Consider the following 25,325-nt stretch of genomic DNA (forward strand, 5'->3'; position numbering starts at 1 on the left):
TCTACAAAACTAGGATGCTGTTTGGGAGGGTGGGATGGAACCCCATTTGAGAAGACAGACCTATGCCCTTGCACAATAGTATTGCCCTTTACACATTGGTTAACTGCTGTTAAAAGTGTCGATAAAAATTGTTCAAACCTCATATTGTTAGAATATGATATAATGAAATTGTGAATGTATTTAATTGCTGTTAAAAGTGTCGATAAAAACTCATATTGTTGGGATATTATATAGTGAAATTGTGTGTTTAATTGCTGTTAAAAATGTCGGAAAAAATTGTTAAAACATATTGTCAGATATAACGAAATTGTCTCATCTCATCTCATTAGCTACACCGCTTATCCTCAGTAGGGTCACGGGGGTACTGGAGCCCATCCCAGCAATCATCGGGCAGTGGGCAGGGGACACCCTGAACTGGTTGCCAGCCAATTGCAGGGCACACGGGGACAGACAACTCACTCGCTCATTCACACCTAGGGACAATTTGGACCGGCCAATTCACCTGACATGCATGTTTTTGGAATGTGGGAGGAAACCGGAGTGCCCGGAGGAAACCCACGCAAGCACGGGGAGAACATACAAACTCCGCACAGGAAGTCTGGAGCTGGATTTGAACCCTGGCAGGAGGTTCCCAAGACATGAACTGTGCCGCACATGCGCTAACCACTGCGCCGCCGTGCTGCCATAACGAAATTGTGAATATGCTTAATTGCAGTTAAAATTGTCGAGAAAAATTGTTCAAACCTCACATTGTTTATTTGCTGTTAATAGTGTCAATAAAATTTTTCAAACCAAAATAACAAAAGAAATGAAAACAAAAACAATTTATGTTTGAAGCAAAACGTCAAAGGCAAAACAGCGAGTGTGACGTCACGACGCCCTCTCCCTCCGGATTTCAATGTCCGGTTAGTTTATTTAGTCAGAGGCAGGCGGCCGCGCCACGGCTCAGTGTACACCGGTCCGGTTCGGTACTAACATGGACTACGAAACCAAAATTTTCCCTCACACGGGCGGCTACGGACGCTACAACCGAATGGTGGTAGCGTTCACCTGGTTCCCCAGCTTCGCCGTCACCTTCAACCTGTTGAGCGACGTCTTCTTCACGGCCATGCCGGACGCGTACCACTGTAAAGCGGACCCGCGGCTGCTGCCCGCCGCCTTCCTCCTCGCCAATGTATCCAAGTCGGCTTACCTCAACCTGACCGTCCCCTGGATCCGCGGGAGCGGCCTCAGCCACTGCGAGCTTTACAAGTACCCTCCCAACTCCAGCGACTTGTCCCAACGCGCTCCCCGGGAGAAGGTGGGCTGTACGCGGGGATGGGACTACACTCGGTTATCCGGACTCCGGAGCAACTTTGTGACTGAGGTAAGAATTTTACTTCATCTAATTAGTTAAGGTCTTAAAATTGTATATTGAATTCCCCCGATAATGTCCAAATGAAGTTACAACTTTTGGTTTCCAGATAAAGACGTCCTTTTTAATGCATTTTTATCGTTCTCAATTAAATAAAAACGTATATTTAACGACTTTTCATCCGTTGGACGGTGTAAAACACGACTAAACTAGTAAGGTTTCAATTTAAAAGTTCTGTTCAATGTGACTCAAACTTAGTCTCCAAAAACCACATGTATTTTGAATGTCTTGAAAAATACGATTTCCCCCCCAACTTTCAGTGTCTAATCAATAAAAACATCCTTTTAACGCCTGTTCTATCAATGCGTGTGGGACACGACTACATTTGGACGTTTTGTCCAATGTGGTCCCCAAAAGTTTTCATATTTGTGTTTTCAACCAAATAAAGATGTATCTTTACTCTTTCCCCTCACGTCGTTTAAATGCGTCATTTAGATGTCTTAAAGGACGTTTTCCATCTTTATGTTTCTAACAAAAAATACGTATTTTTAACGTTTATTTTTCAACTATTGGACTAGGTTGAACGCTAGTAAAAATGTTCCTGCTCTATGTGGTCAAAATGTAGTCCCTTGAAGCTGTTATATAACGAAATTGTGAATATGCTTGATTGCTATTAAGATTGTCGAGAAGGGTTGTTCAAACCTCACATTGTTTGTTTGCTGCTATTAGTGTCAATAAATTTGTTCAAACCAAACAATTTTACGTACGTCTTGAAAATGCAATTTTTTTTTAACTTTCTGTTTTGAACCAAATTAAAGACGTCGTTTTCACATTTATTTTCAACCAATGCATTGGGTGGGAAATAGCGAGATTAGATATTTTTTGTCCTGCTTGATGTTGTTTTAAATGTAGTCCCCAAAGTCATTTCAAGACATTTTCCTCAACAATCTGTTTCCAAGCGGGGCAGCACCGCGGTACAGTGGTTAGTGTGTGTGCGGCATAGCTCTGAGGTCATGAGATAGAACCTCCTATGTGGAGTTTGCATGTTCTCCCCGTGCTTGAGTTGGTTTCCTCCAGCCACTCCAGTTTCCTCCCACATTCCAAAAACATACATGTCAGGTTAATTGGCCGGTCCAAATTGTCCCTAGGTGTGAATGAGCGAGCGAATTGTCTGTCCCCTGTGTGCCTGCGACTGGCTGGCAACCAGTTCAGGCTGTCCCCTGCCCACTGCCCGAAGATAGGTGGGATGGGCTACAGCTCCCCTGCGACCCTACTGAGGATAAGCGGCGCAGAAAATGGATGGATGGTCCAATTATAGTAGCCAAAGTACTTTGAATATGTTGTGTATATGTCTTGAAAATATTTTTTTCCAACTTTTGTTTCCAACTTGGATTACTAAATTATATCCTTTACATTCCTTTTAACCAATGCACTGTGTGGGATATGAAAATATATGTTGGTCAAAGACCTGAAAAGAGCTGGGACCACCGTTTACAAGGTTAATGTAGGTTATACACTAAACTTCATGATATGAAATAATGCATGACACAAAAGGTTCCCCTGCTTAAATCAGCACATGTCAAGGCCCATCTTAAGTTTGCATGACCATTTGGATGATACAAAGGGGGTCATGGGAGGAAGTTTTGTGGTCAGATGAGACCAAAATAGAACTTTTTGGTCATAATTCCACTAAGCGTGTTTGGAGGAAGAAGAATGACGAGTACAATCCGAAGAACACCATCCCTTACTGTGAATCATGGTGGTGGTAGCATCCTGCTTTGAGGGTGTTTTTCTGCACATGGGACAGGACGAGTGCACTGCATTAAAGAGAGGATGACTGGGGCCGTGTATTGTGAGATTTTGGGGAACAACCTCCTTCCCTCAGTCAGAGCATTGGGTCATGGCTGGGTCTTCCAACACAATGTTTTGTCCTGCTTAATGTGGTCCAAATGTAGTCCCCCAAAGTTTTTTTTCAACATTCTGTTTACAAGTGAATAATGACGTCCTTTTGACGTCTTTTCAACCACTGCAGTGGGTGGGACGTGGCTAAATTAATAACACTTTGGTCTCGCTCAATGTGGTCCAAATATAGTTGCCAAAGTCTTTTAAATGTGTTGTTTCAACATCTTTAAAAGGACTTTTTCCGACTTTTGTTTTCAACAAAAATGACCAACTTATATATTTTACTGTCCTTTTAACCAATCCATTGTGTGGTACATGAAAATATTTTGTCCTGCTCAACGTGGTTCAAATGCAGTCCCCAAATGCCGCATAAACACTACTATTAGACATCTTGTAAAGGACATTTTACAAATTTCTGTTACGAACCTAATAAACATATTTTCAACCAATGCTCTGGGTGGGACACAAAACGTTTTTTTTTTTCATGCTCATTGTGGTCAAAATGTTGTCCCCAAAAGTCTTGTAAAGATGTCTTTTAGAATTTTGAAAAGGATGTTTTGGTTTTTTTTCCCCTCAAATTTTAAGTAGGTTATTTTAACTGATATGGGACATGGGCTCTGGCATTTTATTTATTTCATAAATATTATTTTAGTGTTAAAAAATATATTGTGGCCCTTCAAAAAAAAAATCAAAATATTTTATTTTGTAAGGCTCTTTGAGCCAATGAGGTTTGCGTCCTCTGGGCTAAAAAGTCCTGGGTTCAATAACGTTGCTGTTGAATATATACACGCACTTAACAGCTAGCCAAATTTATGTTACATACATGGAAATTCTCTTGCAAATTCATGTTTCTATAAAACCCATATGTCAGCAACGTGTTCCGCATCAGTAAAAAGTATTCAATTGTTCATTTCTATATCATGGAGTTTTCCTCTTACAATGTCCTTTTAAAGCGTAACCCCCGCGATCAACGATATTTGTCTGTATCGCTTGATTATCCGCTAATGTTCCTTGGTTTGTGTTTGGATTAGCTTGCGAGTCATGTCAATATTTGCTCTAATTTCCTAGCTGACGTTGGTTTATATGCATGTTCAAACATGCAAGGTTAGCACATCCTTAACACAAGTCTCTGATTAGCCATACAGAAAATGACGTGTTATTGTTTTTCTCTCCTTAGAAACACGAAGAAAATAGATTGAATTCAATAGCTTTTGATGTTGAGAAATTCTACACAGAGCTTACTTCACTAAGAAAATAACTTTTGGTCATCATGCCAACAAAGAATATAACTTTGCAACAGGACATGGGAAAATGTCCGTTCCAGTCTGCAAATATTAAGACATCAGATTGGGAACTAATGGAAAGCTTCCAAGCAAGGCAGGATCTACGTTAATATCTTAAGACTTGTATTTATGTTTACTAGAAAACTGAATGGTTGAAACGTTTTTTTAAAACAAATATGAGGAAGATATTATTTTAGTTGGGTTGATCCGATGACCTGGAACAATTGATTTTCAAGCTAGTGTTAAATTTAGCAACTGTAAAAGGAGTAGGGGTAACTCAACCATCTTAATCTGTTCAATAAAAAACACAAATATTACCATAATCGTTTTAAGCTCGCAGCTTTATGAAACTATAATATTGACTAACATCGCAATCTTAAACATATTTTTGCCTGCATGTAAATTTAATTCTTTTCAGTTAAATAAAGAGATCATATTTGGATCGTATGAGAATTGTTTTACAATAATTCAAGAAATATGTAGGGAATAAATACAAAAAAAAATCGATCTTGAGAGAATCACATTTGGGTAATTTATTTTTTATTGATTTTTTTAGTTTAGCCATATTTAAAGAAATGTGCAGAAGTCTGGCGCAATAATTACAAAATGTCACTCCATCCCCTTTTTATACTCTAAAAACATGCAATAAAAATTATACACAAGGCAGGATACTATGATCACACAAGTATTTTATTTCTGCTTAACAAATTATTACAGCTGTTTGATCTACTGGAGTTGTCCACCCTACAACTACTATTTGCAGTGAAACTGCCAGGGAACGTCCAAAAATTATTCACACGAAAAGATGGAAGCTATAACTTGAGGGATGTACCGGGAGTAATTTTAAGATCCAACTGGTGAGAACCAACAGGAAGTATCTGTGTGTCTGTATGTGGAGTGAAACTTTGGAAAACATTTCAGAATGTGCTCAAACAATGTCCAAATATTCACATGTTCAAATCCAGATACAAAAAGCAATATTGTGAAAGTACAGAGATGAAGAAAATGGGGTCTGAATTATATTTAGAGATTATAACCATTATATAGCAAATTTATGGTTTAAGCCAATAATTAACTTGGTTATTAATAATATTATCATAATAATTATTATCTTAATTGTTATTATCTTCCCAAAGCGCTTTACAGTGTGCTTCACATTTCCCAATAGCGGCCGTGCAGCCATGTAAGGCGCTAACCTGTTTATTGTTGTTATGTTCATTTTTATTGGTGTCTGAATAATATTTAGTGTTTAGTAGCATTATAAAGTTAATAGATGGGGAAAATTAATAAATCATTTGTTACTATTATTATAATTATTAATAGTATGATGTTGATTATTGTAACTGTTTTGTGACTATTACTGTCCTAATTGTAATTATTATCGTTATCTAAATAATGTCTGTAGGAAGAAGCCTTATACAGGCAATAGATGGGTGAAGCTAATAATTAAGCTTGTTATTATTACTAGAACTGTTATAATAATTATTATTGGTTTTGTTGCTATTGTTTATATTAATATTATCATTATCAACTATATGGCTATTCCTATTGTTATTTTTGATCATTATTATTTTTATATTGCTGTCACCATTAGATTATGCAAGTTCATTACAATCTAGATGTATATTTACAAACAAAACAATGAGGTAAATACATATGCTAGTGATTATGGTGAAAACTAAATAAAGGGACTTACACGTAGCGATAACCTTTCATAAGAACATACAACAGACATACCTGCACAACACACAGTTAGGGCAGACAAGTGGGAGTTTTGATGTTAGAGGTATCCGGGTCAAGCTCCCATGTTTTGTCTTTTTAATGCACGGATCAGGACACTCGGCTATGGGTGATCCTGCAGCTAAGGGGAGGCCCCCAAGCAGCGGGTTCATAGTCACTTTGTATGATGGGCCACACACCACAAAACAGTCAGTTGTCACCATGAACACCAATGAGAATTATTGTTATAACAGATACTTTTCCAGCAGCTCCCGTGTTATTTTCGATTGTTCTCAGCTCAGGGATGCTGCTGGAAAAGTGAATTTCCCTTCGGGGATGAATAAAGTATCTATCTATCTATCTTATTTTATAAGATGCTGAAAATGTATGGAAACAGCAAGGATGATGATGATGACAGTGAAAATAGTGTTGAGAATACCGGTAATAATGATGATGATGGTGATGATGATGACGTGACTGTACATCCACACTATGTAAATATTTATTTTTGTGAGGTATTTGTTATATGTAAATACAAAGGAGATGCTGTAAGACACTATTATTAAGGAAATCAAATCGGTAGGTTTAAATGAGCATGTCCTTCTTCCTATTCTTTTTCGGATATGTTGTTCTATTTTAGTGTTTGTCATGTTCAGAATAAAGGTTCATTTATTGTATTGAGATAATTTGATACTCTTATAAAATAGGCATTAAAATAACGTGAGGCTTAAAAACAGTATTGATTAAAAATAGTTTTAAGTTAATTTGAGACTTATGTAAAGATGACTTAAAAATTGTTTGATATTTAGTTAGTTGCATTATGATGATTTGTGAATCCTATTGAGATGATTTAGAAACACTTAGATAATATGAGAATTGTATTATAATGACACGAGAATTGAAATGAGATCAATTGAAATATGTCTTATGATCATCTCAGAATAGTTTTGTAATCTTTATAGCAATGCATTTGGATCATTTAAGAATCGTATTGAGATGAATTGAAAATCATATTAAGAACATATGAGAATTTGCATTAAAATGTGAGGCTTAAAATAAGATGAGTAAGATAAATTAAGTTTTTAATTTCTTTTAGTTAAGAATCATATTGCATACCTGTCAACCTCCACGGCTGCATGCCCGTACAAACTGTCAAATTTTTTCGTACAAAAAACAAAATAATCGTACTCCATATTTGTTTTGTTTTTTCGGAATGCTGTATGATGGGAAATCCCCAGGCGGCAGACGCATATGATTGACAAATTTACGTTTTTCCGTACAGATTTCCTTGTACGTCGTACTCGTCTTTAAATGCATAAAAAACGTACTTTGTACGGCAAAACAGGTATTCATAAAGTTGCTTTAGGATAATTTTAGAAGCCCATTTAGATGATTTGGATCTAGATTTTAGATTATATGAGAATTGTATTAACAGTGAGGATTAATATCCATCGGATATTGGTTTAAGTCCATTTAAGAATTTCGATAAGATAAGTCGAGAATGTTTGACAATAAATGTCGATAAATGTTTTAAGATCCTGTGATAATTATTTTTAGAGATCATTTGTGTAGAGTATGGGGAACCCTGAATACTAAAGGTAGCCAGAAAACTGCTGCCGGGGCGTGTCTGCAAATGGCTAAATTAGAAAAGGTCTAAATGGCTGGTGAAAGATGAGCGTAAAATCCCCTTCTTGGCAGGGTCATTTTTGAGGAGCACTTTGTCGTAATGTAATCAGAAGGTCAGCAGTCATCTTGATCCAATTAGCATGGCCAACGTGATCGACATTGTTGGCACACAGAGATCGGCGAAGGGGAATTTGCAGGGAAAATGCTACATGCTGTTCAGTTTTTCCTACGTAATTCTGTTGCATCCTGTCAGTTTCATCAATATCATTTTGCTATGTCACAGTGGAACCTGGTCTGCAGCGACTACTGGAAAATTCCCCTTCACAACATTTGCTTCATGATGGGATGGATTCTGGGATACGTCTTCATCGGTTCTTTGTGCGACTGGTGAATATTACACATTACGGTAAACCCCCTGGATATGACATTCATCCTTTCTGAGGTGGGGATCATGAAGTGAAAATGCCGTATAGCGGGGGATAGGAACCTATGTTAATAGGCTAATACATTCCAAAGCCTCTGTACCCAAGGTTTAAACATTTAAACAACAGCCTTTTATATAACGCATACTATACATGTGTAGTATACTTGTATATGATTAAATGACAGTATAAATGAATATAAAGATGAAAGAAAAATGAAATATTATTAACTTATAGTATGATCTGACTTGAGCTGGCACAGGTGGATTAAGTGGGTGGACGCAGAGGTGGGGCATAAGACAGCAGATTTAAAAAAAAAAACATATTGTATAACTTCCACTTGCAAGGATTGTAAATTCTTTAACCGCCAGAATATTTATTTGCCGTTATTCCCACCTTATCTTTGATAAAATTCCCTTTTGTCATTGATTGGTTATGGCCATGTAACTTGACATGGGTAACAATGTGTGTGTCCTATTTGTATTTTTTGATAATCGCAACCCTCGTTTCCATGGTCGTCATGTTTTTTTTTGCTTTCACTTTTAGCATCCACGTCTTGGACCCATAGCCAATAAATACATGACAAAAAATACAGTGTTGCATCTCACCCAAGAAGTCATTATGAAGCACATGAGATTCTGGACTGAACAAAGAGAAATTGAAAAAAGGCAATGTGGGAGGTAGATCGGCCAATAGTATATTGGCATTTTCATGATGCTATAATGCAATCCAATAGCAGACCAATATTTTATATGATGTAGACCAATGGCAGTCAAGCTTCTTAGAGATGTAAATCTACAGACGCACGAACACGGTAAAGTTTGAATTTAATATTTTTTTCCGGAAAATAATCTGTTGTTAATGCCATATAGTGGGGGAAATGCCGTAACAAATGACCATAAAATAATATTTATCTTATGTCACATCATAAAGTGGAAACGTCGTTAGGTGGGGGATGCCATTTCTTTGGGGTCTACTTAATATTTTCAGTCTCGGTTTTTTTTCAGTTTCAAATCACCGATTGGTAATTTTCTGTCACCAGGGTGGGTCGTCGACGAAGTTTTCTCCTGTCGGTCAGTCTTGCCAGCGTTTTTGGAATGGCCGTGTGTTTGTCCAACAGTGCCATGGTCTTTCTGCTGCTTCGTCTCTGTCAGGGCGCCATGCTCGCCGGCCTCTTTTTATCGTCTTACATCGCACGTAAGTCACAAAATTTATAATAATTACAATATACAGTTCTAAAATTAGTTTGTTTTTTTGCCAATCCAACGTCAACCAAATCTAGTAGAAAAAAACAAAATCCATTTTGTTTGCCTGGGCTAGCGTGGTCCAAATTTTGCCCCCAAAATGGTGTCTTTTCGACGTCTGGATAAAAACCTTTTCTCAACTTTTTTGAAGATGGAACCTTTTTTACGTCTTTTCAACGTCTTTTGCTGGGTGTGTTCATACTGTACTGTTTTGAGTTAACTCTCATGTAAACCCATTAATACATGGAAAAATATATACTCAATATTCCTACTTTCTACTATGGTTGCATTTTTTTTTAAAAAGATCATTAAATGAGACTGTTTCTTTCGAATATAAAAAAAAATATAGTAATTAAAATGCGATAGACGGTTCTGCCAGTCGGGCAAGATTTCTTTAAGTAAAATAGGAAAAATAATATTGAAATAAGATAAGTCTGCCAATGGGATCAAATGTTTCTGGAACATATTTTTAAAAATTTGGTTTAAAATAAATATTCTATCATTGGTGCAAGATATTTTTCTAGTCAAGTCAAGTCACGTTTATTTATATAGCTCTTTATCACAAGGAATCTCAAAGGGCTGCTCAGACCACAGATTATTGCAAACTGCAGACTATTCTAGGAAAAGATTATTTAAAATAAGAAAAACAGTCTGCCAATGCGGTAAGATTTGTTTTCCTTGTAAAATAAGAAAATTCAAATTTTAATATGAGGTGAATTATCTGCCGTTTGGACGAGATTTCATTTCTACTAAACTAGGAAAAGAATATTTTAACCAACTGAAATTGTCTTAAATGATGGTAGATCATTCTTTAATTTCAGAGTAGCTTTTTCTCATTTGAAATATTATTTTTTCTAATTTTGTAGAGGTTAAATTGAAAGAATATTGCAACATTATCTTACAATAAGGCATGGTTTTATTTCTACAGAGTATAAAAGAATGAATACAAAGTAATTATTTTATGATAATGAATGTCTCTTTTTGTTTACATTTACTCGATTGTACAGTCTTGAAAAAGTAATTTCTGCTTTAGCCATTGTATCATTATTTTATTTTATATGAAACTGATAACCATAGCGTCGTATTTCTGCCAGATCTGTCCAACAAGTAACATTCCAAGAATTATTGTCCAGCCCTATTTAGTTGTATATTCGATTCACAAATGACTACATAGTTGATGGAATCTTTTATTTGACACATTTTGGGTACACAATCTGTATGGAATAGAATTCCACAGATTAGTTTTTCAGAATAATTCCCGCCCACTCTGCTTTCATGGAATCCAACAGGACGCAGAGACGTCTCCGACAGGATTGCACAACACATGCTGTTCCAAATGTTGTTGTCCGTCAACCTGCCCTGTGTGGAAATCTGATAACCGCATTTAGGGGGGGCTTGAGAGAAGTTGTTTTTAAAGCATGTTGTCCTGAAAGCCACACCCACCCTTGGTTCTCATATTGTACATAAACTGTACAAGCTTCAAATTAATCTAGAATATTACTATTGCTATTTCAAAAAGAATATTTTTTGCACACAATTTTTATTATAATAATAAAAAATGTTACGAGTTCTGTGTTTTGAAATAAGGCCTCAGGTCAGCCAGATTAAACTGAAATCAGTGCTCACCTATCGATAGGCCAAGTGGTATTCTTCCTAAAAATGTTTTTTTATCTGCGGATTGTCTTGAATCAGATGCCTTGGCAATACATGAGGAAAAAAATAATGTAGACCATAGAAAGTCTTTGGAAAGGAAAACACAATGGAACACTGGGACACATTTTTTTGACTATTGTGATTTCTGGATTTTTCTTTTTACTTTATCTCTCTCACAGTGGACATGCGCCCACGATGAAAATTTCAGACCCCCCATGATTTCTAAGTGGGAGAAATGACAAAATAGCAGGGTTTTGAAATAATTATTTTCTTCACTTTATGTATATTATATATTATTATATGTTTATGTATATATTGTCATTATATTTTTTAAAAATTTATTTGGCCGGATGGATTAAAAAGCCTGGCTTCCCGTAGTTTTATGTGCTGACTCATTTTTTGTATTAAAAATCGGTATAAAATTTCGTTTCACTTTTTATAAGAATTATAGGTAACAAACATTGTCAAATAGGTGCGGCCATGATTTAAATCATTTATTGACAACATAAACTATGAACGCAATATCAATTTAAAATTTACAATGTATTTATTTAATGTCCTTAAAAGTTTGATTCCTCATCAGATGAGACAAAGAGAAGTCTCCCTTATGCTTTTTTGCTTTTGTACTGTATCTTTCAGGACGACTTTTTTGTTTTCTCCATTCTCTAAAATTCGTCTCTCGTATCGTGAATGAAAATGGTGTGATAATAAGATTAAATAAAATGCATTTTCGTATATCATCTATACCACTGGATGCTACAGTGGTTAGGATTTGGCACTCACCTGCGTCACCCGGATTTTCTACTCGATGCATCAAATGTTTTGTGATTGAGGTCAGCAATATTTATTGACCGATCGATCATTGCACTGTAAAAAGACATTAAACCTTGTGTATAACGCAACCCCAAACTTTGAGTTGTTTTTTCAATAAAAAAATAATAATGCATATTACACACAAATACATTCAGTATGTTAGCCTTATAGTTTCAACCTTTAAATTTGTAAAGGCAGATAATTAAGACCGACAGGCTATAGCTTGCCCACCCCTGGTCTTATTAATGGAGGGTAGACACACAATGGGCCACTGGTCTTGGTAGGGCTGTGATCGTGTGTGAAATATCCTCGCGAATTCCTGCGGATGCAGATCCTCGGTGGACATGAAAACAATAAGCTGCTCGAGCTGCAAAGAAAGCAGGAAGGCAGCTTCTCATTCTCTTTGTCTTTCTCCCGTTGTTCTGTGTGTGTGTGTGAGAGGGTGGTGGTGGTGGTGGGGAGGGGCTTTAGTGGGTTCCCCGTCAATAGGTCAAAGGTGACATGTTGCGTTGGTTGACAGTAGAGGTACGATCTTAAACCCGAACCGTAAGCCCTTCCGAAATGGCCTAAAGTGTCAATTATTTGTTCGAGCCAGGCTGGACGCTGCTTTTTTTATTTTATTTTTTATATATTTTTTTAAATCCCCTTTTGCTCTCTGTTTGTTTTTTTTATCCATGCATGAGAATAAACTACAGAATATACCCTAAACTTGCCATGTTGGTACGATCATTGCTGAACATGCTGGCAACCAGCAGCAGCAGCAGTGAGAGTTTGTAGCGCAGCGGGGCGCACGATAGATCAGTGGGAGAACAGCACTTAAACCTTGCTCAGTAGATGTGACCTTGTTCCTACGTGACATCCTAAACAACATAAATAATATCCTGCTTTTTAAATTGACATTTTATTTGTTGTCTGAGGCTTTCTTTAATTTCCTTTATTTCACTGGAGTTAAGACCAGGAAACAAGGCCGCAATCAGCAAGGGCAGTCAAAGCTTTATTTCTATTTATGTTTCGTTCAAAATGTCACCTTTATTTGTTTGTCCAAATTTGAAATTAATTGTATTACACTAAGCTATTGCTTTTTATTTAAACACAATAGTTTTTTTCTCTTGTTTGAGTCATATGCAATTATTAGTAGGCTTATTTTTACACATGTATGACTTTGGTTATTTATTTTTTTAATGCTTGTCTTAACACGTTATTTTTTGCCTATTTATTTAAATGAGTAAAGTTGTATGCTATCATGCTTTTTTGTTTATATATTATGTTAATTTACTCTTTACAGCAGGTCTGTTCTTAGTGTGATTTTTTTTTTTAAACACTTGTAAGCTCTTCGACTTATCAAAATGTAAACTAATATGGTGGCTGGCTTGCCAGGGTTGTAGTGTTCCTGTCGTCACAGCTCAGGAAGTCATCAGGATTATACCGATGACATGTATATAGATTTTATGTAAAAACCATGTACTATTCCCACAAATACCTTTAACTACTATTTTCTTCAGGGCTGGAGCTGTGTGATCCCAAACACAGACTAATGGTTTCCATGGTCGGCGGCTTCTTTGGCATTTTTGCGGAGGTTTTGTTGCCGGGCGCTGCCGTCCTATGCCGTGATTGGCCTGTTTTGCAGGCTGTTGCCACCTTGCCTCTGCTCCTGCTCATATGCGTTTGGTGGTGAGTTCTTTTTTTTTTCCAATATTTTTATTGGTAGACAAAATCATTTCAACATAACAGACAGTTGTACATGTTTTTTTTCTCCCCATTGCAAAAAAATAGATAATAAACACTTGTGGTGAGTTCAAAATGACAATTTTCTTACCAATGATGAGCTATAATTTGGCTTTAAGAAGGAAAAGATGCTTCGATGTTCATCATACATGTCATAGATGTCAGTATCGTAGAGTTCCAGGTTACGACATGAATCAATTTTGATGTGGGGATTGCAAAGTGAAATTGCCTTATAGGAGGGGATAGCAACCTATGCTAATTGGCTTGTGCCATTTCCAAAGCGTAAAGTGAAACCGTCTCGAGGCGGGGATGCTCTATCCCAAAGGTTAAAGGCAGGGGTCAGCAAACTTTTTGGTGTGGAGTGCCACTTTCAAATTTTCTTGTAAATCAGTGTGCCACTCGAAGATTAATGACTCACACAACTCATCTTTTTTTATACCCAACAGAGCTGTAATTTTACACCAGTCCAATTATACAACATGAATATACATTGAAATCGTGTGACTGACCAATCTATCTTCCACTATTCTTATTCATCAAGAAACTGAAAAACGAATGTGAGCAACATGTGGAAAGGCCTGTAGACATCCATGACTTCAACTTTTTACTACAAGAATCAACCAGAATCAACTATTCTTCATCAACAACAAACTACAATCAAAAAACAAGTGATATGAACAGCTACCATACCATTCATCAGTGAAATCTTTATCGCAGAAAATATCAAAACTTGAAATAACAGCAGCAAGGCAGAAGGCTACTTGAAAATGAGTGCAACAGAAGAACCGCTGAACAGCAGCACGCACACACAAATCACACTTTCTGCAAGCTCCTCCACTCGCCGTTCAACACTTCTGGCTGACACGGGGATGTCTAATTCTTTTTTTGATTGTCTCTTTGCTACTCAAGCCAGCAAACAAAACCTCTAAACTCAACAAGAACGCTTTTAATATAGTCGCCATCAGCAAATTGTTTTCCGTGCTTTGCTTCAGTAAAGGTGTTTTTTACAGTGAAAAAGGTTTTCAGGGTCTGTTTGTCTGCCGTACCTGGAGACAGCGCATTTTAATGTCTCCGCCTTGTCAGACTCGTCCTTGAGTTCATGTTCATGTTTTGTCTCGTATTGACGTTTCACACTCATAACGCTCTCGAGGAATAATGCACGAAACAGCATGGTCATTTGTTTGCACAAAGCTCCAGTCATCTGTCCGCGCTGGCTGGAAAGATTAAGATTTTTTTCGCCTGAGGAGCGTTCATTATTCATTCATTTATCACGCGCCTGTGTTTCTGTGGCTGGGTTAAAACATAGATCTCTCCTCCTCTGCGAGGCGCCGCGCAGACACACACTCAGACACAGAGCAAAAGGGGCGGCGCTATCGAAAGCCCCTAAACAACACGCCGCTTAACTCAAAATGTCTAAATTTCAGGTGAAAATTCGCATTTTTTTAAATAATCATTATTATTGTTCTTATTTTGCCATGCGCTCGCGTGCAACTGGTTAACCCCTCGCGTGCCAGAGCTGGCACGCATGTCAGGTTGCTGACCCCTGGTTTAAGGTATACTAAAATTAATTGTCTTTTTCAGCTGTGCCTCATTCTTTCCCGAGTCTCCCCGTTGGTTGTTGGCCACAACTCAGATCCAGGAAATGAAAAAGAACCTGCAGGTATTCTCCATCAGGAACGGGGCCTGTTTGCCGGACGAGCTTTTCCCCGGTGAAACTTTGCTGGCAGGTGAGCACCATGATTAGGATTAATATTTTTTGTGCAATATTCGATGCTAATTTAATATTCAGATAAATAAACTTTGTTTTTCTTATGTTTAGAGATTGATTCTGTATTCGAGGATGACTACCAGCCACAATTTTATTCCGTTGTGGAGCTCCGGCAGACTCGTGTTATCTGGAGGAACTGCCTCATCCTCAGCTTTACGCTGTGAGTTTCGCTGTTGTCTGGGTTAGGTCAAGCTAAAATTTGAGATTTTACTATAATTTTGTTTTATTCCATTTACGATTTTTTTTTTCCCCTGATTTTACCTCTGGGCCCAAACAAAACAATATTAAGAAAAAATAATTTGGTACTTTAAAAAATCGGAAAAGGTATTGCATTGCACTGCGACAAAATTCCCAGATGGTGCGTAGTTTCCTTTTTTTTATCCTTAGTAGGGTCGCGTGGTGCTGGAGCCCATTCCAGCTGTCTTCAAGCAGTGGGCAGGGGACACCCTGAATTGGTTGCCAGCCCTTCACAGGGCACGCAGAGACAGACAACTCACTCGCTTATTCATACCTATGGACGATTTGGACTAGTCAATTAACCTGACATGCATGTTTTGGGGATGTGGGAGGAAACCGGAGTGCCCAGAAGAAACCCACGCAAGCACAGGGAGAATATGCAAACTCCACACAGGAAGGTTTGATCTCATGACCTTAGAACTGTGCCGCACACACACTAACAACTGCGTTGCCGTGCTGCCCACTTATAAACATGTATCATTTAAACATGAAAAATATTGAAAATGGACAAAACTATCTTCAATATGATCATTTTTAGTTGTATTTGTTGTTAAAAACGCCGGCGCATTTTTATTTAAGTGTACTTTTATTTATTTTAAAATATGTTGTTTTTCCTGTGTAAAACATTAAAAATCAAACCTAAAATAAATGTAAAATAATATAAAGCTCATTTAAAAAGTGTTTTTAGAACACAATTAATATATTCCTTTAAATCATCCAACACATGGCATATAATTTTGCTTGGTTTTGGATGATTTTTATTTCAATTTTTGAAAAATAAAATAATCCAACACTCTGTTTTTTTTTAAACGAAAATACCTCAATTTTTATTTATTTTTTTAAAAAAGTAAAACATTAAGATATTATGAAATACTTAACATGTTTTTAATTTCCTCTAGGATAAAACAACAATATTATGAAGGTAAATTATGCTAAAATGCATGGCAATAATTTTTATGCTACAGGGTATTTTTATTGAAAAGTGCTGCAGCTATCCTATATTTTGCTATTAAAACATCCAATATTTTCCAAATATAAATTTAAAATTAAAGTGTTAAAGGGAAATTTTATTTCACAAAAAAACAATTTTCTTTCATTTTTAGAATCAGCATTTAGTCAACATATAGCCATGGATCATAAGGCCTAATTTATCTGCAGTTCAGAGTAAAGATCACGCATTAAAAAATCCAGCCCGACCATACCCAGGCCCATGGCCAGAGCCCGACCAATGAACCTGATTTGCTGGAACGAGCTTAAAGCAAACCCAAAATTTTGTATTTTATTTCTGAAGACTTTGCAAGAGTAGAGGTGATTTATGTTAACAAATTATATATAGCCTGTTTTTTGCAATTAAATTTAAGGTAAACAATACTGTATCAACAGTTACATCCCTTATATTTCTGTGTCTGCAGAGATTACATTGTTGACTGACTTTTTTGGGAGAGTTAATTGGAAAATTTTAAGGCCGTCCATCATTTTGACAACAGCAGTACATCCTTAAGAATGTAGTGCAGCACTTTAAGAGAGATGCAGAGAGACAAAGAAGAACAATGACTGGTGGATGATTGAAAAATAAAAACCTGGCCTGACCTGAACATAATAATTGACATTTTAGGCCCGAACTGGCCTGATGCAATTACGCATTTCTCACCTATAGAGGGCGCCAATGCTAGACGCTTATTCTGGTTGATGCGTTGGCAACACTAGTGACCAATGCAAAATCCATTTTATCCATCTCGTACATGATAATGAAAATAATTTTATTCCAAATTTTAGGTGTCAACTTCCCACTTGACAGTTGTCTTGTTCTCTATCTTATCCTTAGTTTGATCGGCACCGGCATCCAGTACTGCTTCACCAAAAATGTGCACATGTCGTCCAGCAACTTCTACTTCAGCTACTTTGTGAGGATGGCCACGGGAACATTAGCCTGCGTATTCATCTGCCTCACCGTCAATCATTTCGGCCGGCGAGGCATGCTCCTGCTATCCGCTATCGTCACCGGGTTGTCCTCACTTCTGCTGCTGGCGCTCACTCAGTGTATGTACGATTTTCATGACTTGCCTACCTTCTTTTGAATTGTCATGCTTTCTACCTTGTTTTTGCAAAATCAAGTGTCGTAAACTTGAATTGTGTGTGTGCCTCTTGGCAAAGCCAAAGCACTTGTGGGCGTCTTCACCCTGTGCTGCTTCAAAGATAAACTCATTTCCGTGGGAAAAGTAAGCGATTCAAATAAAAACGTGTTCAACTCTCAACTATTACTGGTCAGATGTTTGAATCCAAGTGGATCATGACCTCTTTGGCAAAATGTATATAGGTGTCCAACTCCACCCAGCGACCATTACATACAAACACTGGCTTGGGAAAGATGGAAAAGAAATACTTAGCTGATGAAGCACTGCATGTAGTTATGGAAGGAAATCTGAACCAGAAGGTTTTTTTCCTCTGACACATCAGACTATTCCGATGAGGATTTTGAAACGGATTGCTTGGCAGAAGGGGGGGCAAACGGAAGAGGTAGAGGAAGAAGACATCAAGGAGGATCTGGCAGAACGTGCAAGATTATGTGTAAGAAGACGTGAGTGAACAAAATATTTGGCGATCCAAAAATTAAAAAAAATCATGTGGTCTCCATCGCACGAAGTGACTGGCCACTTTATACCCCTGACACTGTTGGACCCCGGGCTAGCTTTGTATGCCATTGCCCGCATCAGTAGTTCCGTCACCGTATTCAATTTATTTTTTACCAAGTAAATGATTGACCACATAGTCACAACAATAATGCGATGGACCACGATCACTGCACAGCAACTACGTCATACTTAGGGCTTGTCATTTTAGCTTGAATGTACAAATCAGAAAATGAGTCTACAAAGAGCCTGTGGGACAAAGAACTGTTGTACAATGTTCGCTGCAACAAGGTCTGTCTTCAACTATATGTGTTATTTATTTTTATAAATGACTGAGTTATTACACCTTAAGTTCACGTCCAATGTACATTGACATACATTGTGTCACCAAATCACATGCATGCCACAGGGGTAAATATTGAAACTCTGCTACAAAAAAAAAAGATTTTCCCTTTAAAATTAATACAAAAGAACCTGGATTTGCACGGGTGATTGAAATCCTTGAAAATGCTTGAATGTTGATGTTTTGTTTTCAAGGATTGAAAGTGCTTGAATTTTGCGTGAAGTGCTTGGAAATGCTTAAAATGTTATTGAACAAGTCTGCTTTAAAATGACACACACACCTCTCTTTGGTGGTTTGGCTTTGCCATTGCATTTCTTCTTCCCTGGTGATTAACTGCAGCTGGCATTGGTTTTTACAACATTGTCCTATGAAGCCTCATCGGTCGTACGGATCACGTCCAAGTGTATAGGTGCATGCTACACCTAAACAGGGCACTATGAAATGTGTATTATTGCAAGTATTACATATCAATTATGCGCCATGCAAAGAATTATGGTAGTGTTTCCCAGTGGTAAATTGTAATGGGAAAAACTTCCCGCAACTGAGAAATGTCAGGAGTTGAGCCATTCTGTGCCACCTCAAGTGAAATGCACTGTTTCGACTCCAATTTCATTATCCCCAAATCGCATGTTTCTGCAAGCGGGGGACCACATGGGGCATATTTGTCGGGCCTATCAGCTCTTTTTTCACTATTATTTTGATCTTAAATGAACTGCATTTGTGCGGCCACAATCCATTATCCCCAATCTCCTTCTGTCCCATCTATTTAAAAAAATGCACGGTTGTGGCCAAAATCCTTTATCCCCAGTCCACTGTTGCTGAGAGCATGGGCCAGCAGAGCGAAATTCTTTCAGGTTCGGGCTTCTAAGGCATGCCATTTTGGCCTGCCTAAAATAAACTGCAAAGTTTTGCCAGCAATCCATTTTTCCCATTCGACTTGTTCTGGGAATCTGAGAACGCAAATTTGTGTCATGCGTGGCGGCTCTTTTTTGCCCTTCTTTCCGGCTAAAATGATCAAGACACGTGCAGGTGCGATCCATTATCTCCGGTCGATTATTGCTCCAAGCGGGGGCCGACAGCGTGTTGCAAAAATGGGGGAGTGGAGCAACTGCGGATTTTCACGATGGGTTTCTGGTTCCCATTAATCATTATAAATGAGGAAATATAGTATCAGATAAAAGCTGTAGGTGATTTATGACTATTGTTCAAATATGAGCAATTTTGGGGGAAAAAAAAAGAAACAGGCGCGTAATTTTTTTCCCCCCAATAATATGAATTTGTTTCTTCTGGTTTTAATGGTTTTTTTTATCAGTTTCCTTGTTCTGTCAGACCTCCGCAGTGGCCTGGTGCTGGTGCTTTCCATCATGGGTCTGCTCTCTTCTCAAGCCCTCGCCATGCTCAGCATCTTCTTTGCCGCTGAGGTTTTGCCGACCGTCGTGCGGTGAGTTCTCTTAGATTCCATCAAGCAGCTACCCCATTACATTAAGCAGGTTGTTTGCCTAAGCTTTTATCACCAGAGGATGCCACCAGTTATAATTGATAAAAGTTGAAAAAAAAACATAAAGCCCCAGTGTGTGTTACATAGCAACCCCAAAACACTTGATTCAAAGAAAGCAACAAGCAACAAAGACGTGTTTGTGATTCAGGCATGCGGGACGTTTTTTCCAACTGTTTCTTTCTCTAGCCGCTCATGTTGGCTACTTGGCTGCAGGCTATGGCCCACCATTAGCCAGCACTGTTATTTTTAGCTTCTTCGTCCCCTCGTGTCACTCGCCTTCCACTGCTGGTCATGCAAGCCAAAGTCTCTGTGTCCCGTGATGTAGGCATCTTTGACTTTTTTTTCCTCTGCTTACTTCTTTAGTTACTTATGTTAGCCACTTGCCTGCTGGCTATGGCTTGCCGCTGCTATTGTTCTTGTTAACTGCTCCTGCTTTGTCTTTTGTTGTCACTTGCATTCCAAAGCTCATCATGCAACAAAACGTCGCTGAGACCCAAGATTTAAGCACACTTTTTTCCCTTCACATTGAACTCATGGATTCACACCATGGTTACTATTTGAAAATGGATTCCAAGATTACTTTTAGGGTGAAAGGGTCAGAGATAATTTCTTACCCAGGGCCTTCTGAGGCCACTCATATCACTGAGTTCCGTGATTCAGGCATCGGCACATCTTATCTTCCACTTTTTTCCACTGTTTCCTTCTCTGGCCATTATTGTTGCTGAATTCTGTGATTCAGGCATGTGGCGTTAGTCATATTTGATTCTTTTCTCCCTATGGTTTTCTTCTGTAGCCGTTCATGTCGCTCAGTTCTTACAGTCAGCAATCTGGCACCTGACAGAATTTGGTTTGCTTTTGCAATATTTTACTGGCCATTGTAGTACCTTGCTCTAATAGCCGCTAAAGTTAACTATTTACTCCATCTCTGACTATATCCCTTTCTTCCCCCTTTTCAGCTGCTTTGGGTGTATACAGATCATTTGTTTTTTGTTATTGGCCAAAATTAATTCATGCCCACGCAAGAAAATATCAATTTACCCTTAAACCTTAATTTGACAAATTTTAAAAAATAATTTGCTATTCTTCAAACTTCTGTAAATAGCTTCTTTGAATGCACACATTTCCGCTCAATTCTGAGCTACTACAACCTTTAGTGGGGGTGACTTATTACCTGCTGTTTTTTGAAAAATAAAATATTTCAAAATCTGTTTTCAGGGGCGGTTGCCTAGGCCTGGTGCTGGCCGCCGGCTGCATAGGCATGGCCGCTTCCTCCCTGATGGAGCTCCAGAACAACGGGGGCTACTTCCTCCACCACGTGATCTTCGCCTCCTTTGCCGTGCTGTCGGTGCTGTGCATCATGCTGCTGCCCGAGAGCAAGCGCAAACCGCTGCCTGACTCGCTCAAGGACGGCGAAAGTCAACGCCGCCCGGCTCTTTTCCCGTCCCGGCCCGACCGGGTCGACTTACCCTTGCTCCGCCCGCGGCTGTCCGAATATAACCCCGACAACTACTCGCGCTTGGTGAGCGCCACCAGAAAAATGTTAAACAAGGACAGTTTGCCCTACAGGATCGCCGTGCCCGCTCAGCGACTGTTGGCCGAAAGTGAAGCGCAAAGCCGGGAGAACCAAGCGCTGAGGGACTCATGACGCTGAGTGCTGTGATTCAAATATCAGGCGCCTGTCATATTCCACTTTTGTTTTCTTCTCCAGCCACTCATGTCGCTAAGGGTCCTGGAAGTGGTGTTCACCTTTCAGAGGTGATTTAGGACTCATTGAGCTGCATGTGACACTTAAAGACGAATCTGGGCCTGGTATTTTGTTTATTTTGTGGGGGTGAGAGTGTAATGTATTCGCTACCCTAAGGAAAATTCATTCCTACCCTGTTGACATGAGATTTTTCTCATCCATCTATCCATTATCTGCACCGCTTATCCTCAATAGAGTTGCGGGTGTACTAGAGCCCATCCCAGCTATCTTCGGGGAGTGGGTAGGGGACACCCTCAACTGGTTGGCAGTCGCAAGGCACACAGGGACAGACAACTCACTCACTCATTCACGCCTAGGAACAATTTTGGATGTGCATGTTTTTGGAATGTGGGAGGAACCGGAGTACCCAGAGGAAACCAACGCAAGCATGGGGAGAACATGCAAAATCCGCACTTGAAGGCTGGTAGCTGGATTTGATCCCTTGACCTCAGAACTGTACCACAGACGCGCTAACCACTCAGCCGCTGTGTCGCCTGTTTTTTGTTTATTTTAAGTATAATTTTTCTTACAGATATGTTTCTTAAATGAGAAAAAGAATCCTCATAATAAGAAAAGTTATCTTATCTAGAATATGGTAGATTATTTTGCTCATAAGAAAAAAACCTACCTGTTAAAAAAAAGATTTAAAATAAGCACCTAAAAAATGTACCATGTACAAGATAAGATCATTTTGCCAATTCTATGTGAAAAGTTCTTACTTTACTCGAAAACCATGTCACAAACTATAAACTTGAAAAATATTGTATACAATTAAAATATACATAATTATCTTATCAAGAACATAGTAGATTGTTTTGCCCATAACAAAACAATTTGAAAGCAATACTCCAAATAAGTGTAGAGTTTTGCTCATTTTAATCTTTTTTTTCTTATTTTAAGATCTTGTTTCTTGAATAAAATAAACATTTTAAAATACTTATTAAATTAAGGAAACTCATCTCCTGTACAACAATGTACAGTAGATTATATTTGCCAAATACAAGACAAAATCAAAACTTCTACCTTAATTTTAAAAAACTACAACTAATTAGAATTGGCAAAATGGTCCTATCTTATCTTATTTTTCTCATAAGGAAAAAATGCCTACCTGAACTACAAGTATGCAAAACAATCTACCATGGTCTAGATAAATCATTTTGCTTATTTTAACCATTAATGTTCTTATTTTACCATTTTGAAACTTGAAAAATTACACTTAAGATAAAGATAAATTTGGGCCAATAAAACAAGATTATGCCACAATGTTGCAAAAACAATCCTATCCTCTTTGCAGAAAATGTTTATTTTCATATATTGTTACATATATTTTATTTTTGGTATGAAATAGTGAAATGATTTAAATTAACTAAATAATCTTAGTGAGAACATTCAACATTATTTTGCTCAGAAGAAAACAAAATTATGCATAAAGAAATACTATCGTATAACAATTTGGAAAATTTTAAGTATTTTATTATACTACAAAAACTTAGTTGCAATTATTAGAAAGAAGAAACTTTGAAATGAGAAACGTTCTGCCAAAGGATTAAGACTTTTTTTTTCTCTGTGCTTTGTGCGCCGAGGCATCCGTGTCAGCAATGCTGCATTTGTGCAGATCATGTGAGCTGCAGCACTTTGTCCATTTGTGAGCATCTCACGCACTTCTCCTTAATTCTGACAGCGTGACTCCCCCAACCCCTAGAATTTTTCATTTTCTCAAATTGAGCCAATGACAACATATTGAGGCTTAAATAGTTCGGCAAGATGAGCTCAATCGCTTACCTGAGATCTACAGTACTGTATGTTTTCTCAATACGCGTGTTGTATCCTGTAAACACTAGATGGCGCCAAATGACTCACACTGAAATCAAGTCAAACATTGATTAATTTTAGAAACTATTGCAACAACAGAACATGAGAATGTATTTTTCAGTGATCTTAAATGAATTTTAAAGAGTACCTTTTTATGTTTTGTCAATACAATGCATTTTCCACAAGGACCGTCTGTAGGCTAAATTGAAAACGGTTTTGTTTTTCCACAAGGTGCCGCCGCTGCCCTAAAAATAGCGTTAATCACTTGGACTGATTAATTTTTTTTATGTTTTCGTTTGGGTTTACATTATTATGATTCTTACTTCGTTAGTTCTCCCGGCCATCAGGCGCTCGCCAGTGGACCCCACCTCCAGGCCTCGCTCCACAGGTGGGCACCGGTAACCTGCGAGAGAAATTGTGCTCCAATGTCGCTTTGCATTAAAAAGTGTCTGTGATATGTGCTTCGTCTGGCCCCTCACCTAGGACTTATTTGTCATGGGTGACCCTACCAGTTGCTTCAAGCCCCCGGAGAACATGGCTCCTAGGTTCAATAGGACACACAACATCCTCCACTACAGTCAGGTAGAAGATCACGGAGGGTAACAACATCAACGCTGGAGACGTCTACATTTCTGGATCCCGTTTGATGAGGGTCTGGGGGTAGGGACGTCTGGCCTTCCCTGCTGAGGCTGCTGCTTCCGTAACCGGACTCCGGATAAGCGGATGATAATGGATGGATAACTTTGTTAGTATACAGTATTATTTTTTATTTTCTTATATTCCGAAGTTTATGTCCACTAACTCCTCCAAAAACGACATCTGAATTCCACTTTGTTGGAAACTTCCCCCAATTGAAGGCTCTGACAACTTTTATCTGCCATATTTACAATCCTGTAAAATAACATTTTAAATATAAATAAGATCCCTTGGCTTTCATGGGCTGGTTTTGGAGCTACTCTTTCCTATAGACCAGCGGTCTCTTACCCTTTTCAAGATGATTCTAGCTTAGTTCTCTCTCTGGTCTCTACTCACTAGGTAACAGTATGAATGAATTGATGAATAAATCGTCCTTATTGACATTGCAGTAATCTCTCGGTTTCCGTGGTTAATGGGGACCAAAACCACCCGCGAAAAGTGAAAATCTGCGAAGTAGCGACGCCCTTTCAAAAATGCTTAAATTTTTTTTTTTCTTTTTTTTTTTTTTTCTTTTTTTTTTTTTTTAATTATTATTTTTTAGGCTCTGTTAATGGGGACCAAAATCACCCGCGAAAAGTGAAAATCTGCAAAGTAGCGACGCCCCTTCAAAAATGCTTAGATTTTTTTGTTTTGTTTTTTAAATCTTTTTTTTATTATTATTTTTTAGACCCGCGAAGCTCTGAACCCGCGGACATGGAACCGCGAAGTAGCGAGGTCCCACTGTATACAACATTACAAAAAAATCGAAGGGCTTCTCCTTTCAGTGCAAGTAGCGAGTGTCTTGCTGGCTGTTGTAGTCGTGAAGAGTTGTCATGTAGCCGCAGCATTAACTTTTGTTTCCTCTCTCGACCCGCCT

The 25,325-nt window shown here is 38.2% G+C and overlaps 1 protein-coding gene across 3 annotated transcripts; it reads left to right on the forward strand.

Annotated features, from left to right (window-relative positions):
* Nucleotides 1–929: 929 nt before the first annotated feature.
* On the forward strand, nt 930–24,914 carry slc22a31 (solute carrier family 22 member 31). Of its 3 annotated transcripts, none has more exons than XR_015850254.1 (10): nt 930–1,366; nt 8,168–8,271; nt 9,349–9,503; nt 13,519–13,687; nt 15,323–15,468; nt 15,561–15,669; nt 17,572–17,786; nt 20,049–20,160; nt 21,433–24,161; nt 24,257–24,914. XR_015850254.1 is itself a non-coding variant. In XM_088333835.1 (10 exons), the coding sequence occupies exons 1-10, from the start codon at nt 977–979 to the stop codon at nt 21,860–21,862; spliced, it is 1,749 nt and encodes a 582-aa protein (XP_088189961.1). In that variant the 5' UTR covers nt 930–976; the 3' UTR covers nt 21,863–24,914. The 3 variants fall into 3 exon arrangements, 2 of the variants coding, with proteins under 2 accessions (XP_088189961.1, XP_088189960.1); XM_088333835.1 differs by having other exon boundaries at nt 9,349–9,379; nt 9,461–9,503; nt 21,433–24,914; XM_088333834.1 differs by having other exon boundaries at nt 21,433–24,914.
* Nucleotides 24,915–25,325: the final 411 nt, after the last annotated feature.

The sequence above is a fragment of the Urocampus carinirostris genome, chromosome 4, assembly GCF_059441175.1.
Source record: "Urocampus carinirostris isolate Australia breed hairy pipefish chromosome 4, RoL_Ucar_1.0, whole genome shotgun sequence".
Classification (NCBI taxonomy): domain Eukaryota; kingdom Metazoa; phylum Chordata; class Actinopteri; order Syngnathiformes; family Syngnathidae; genus Urocampus; species Urocampus carinirostris.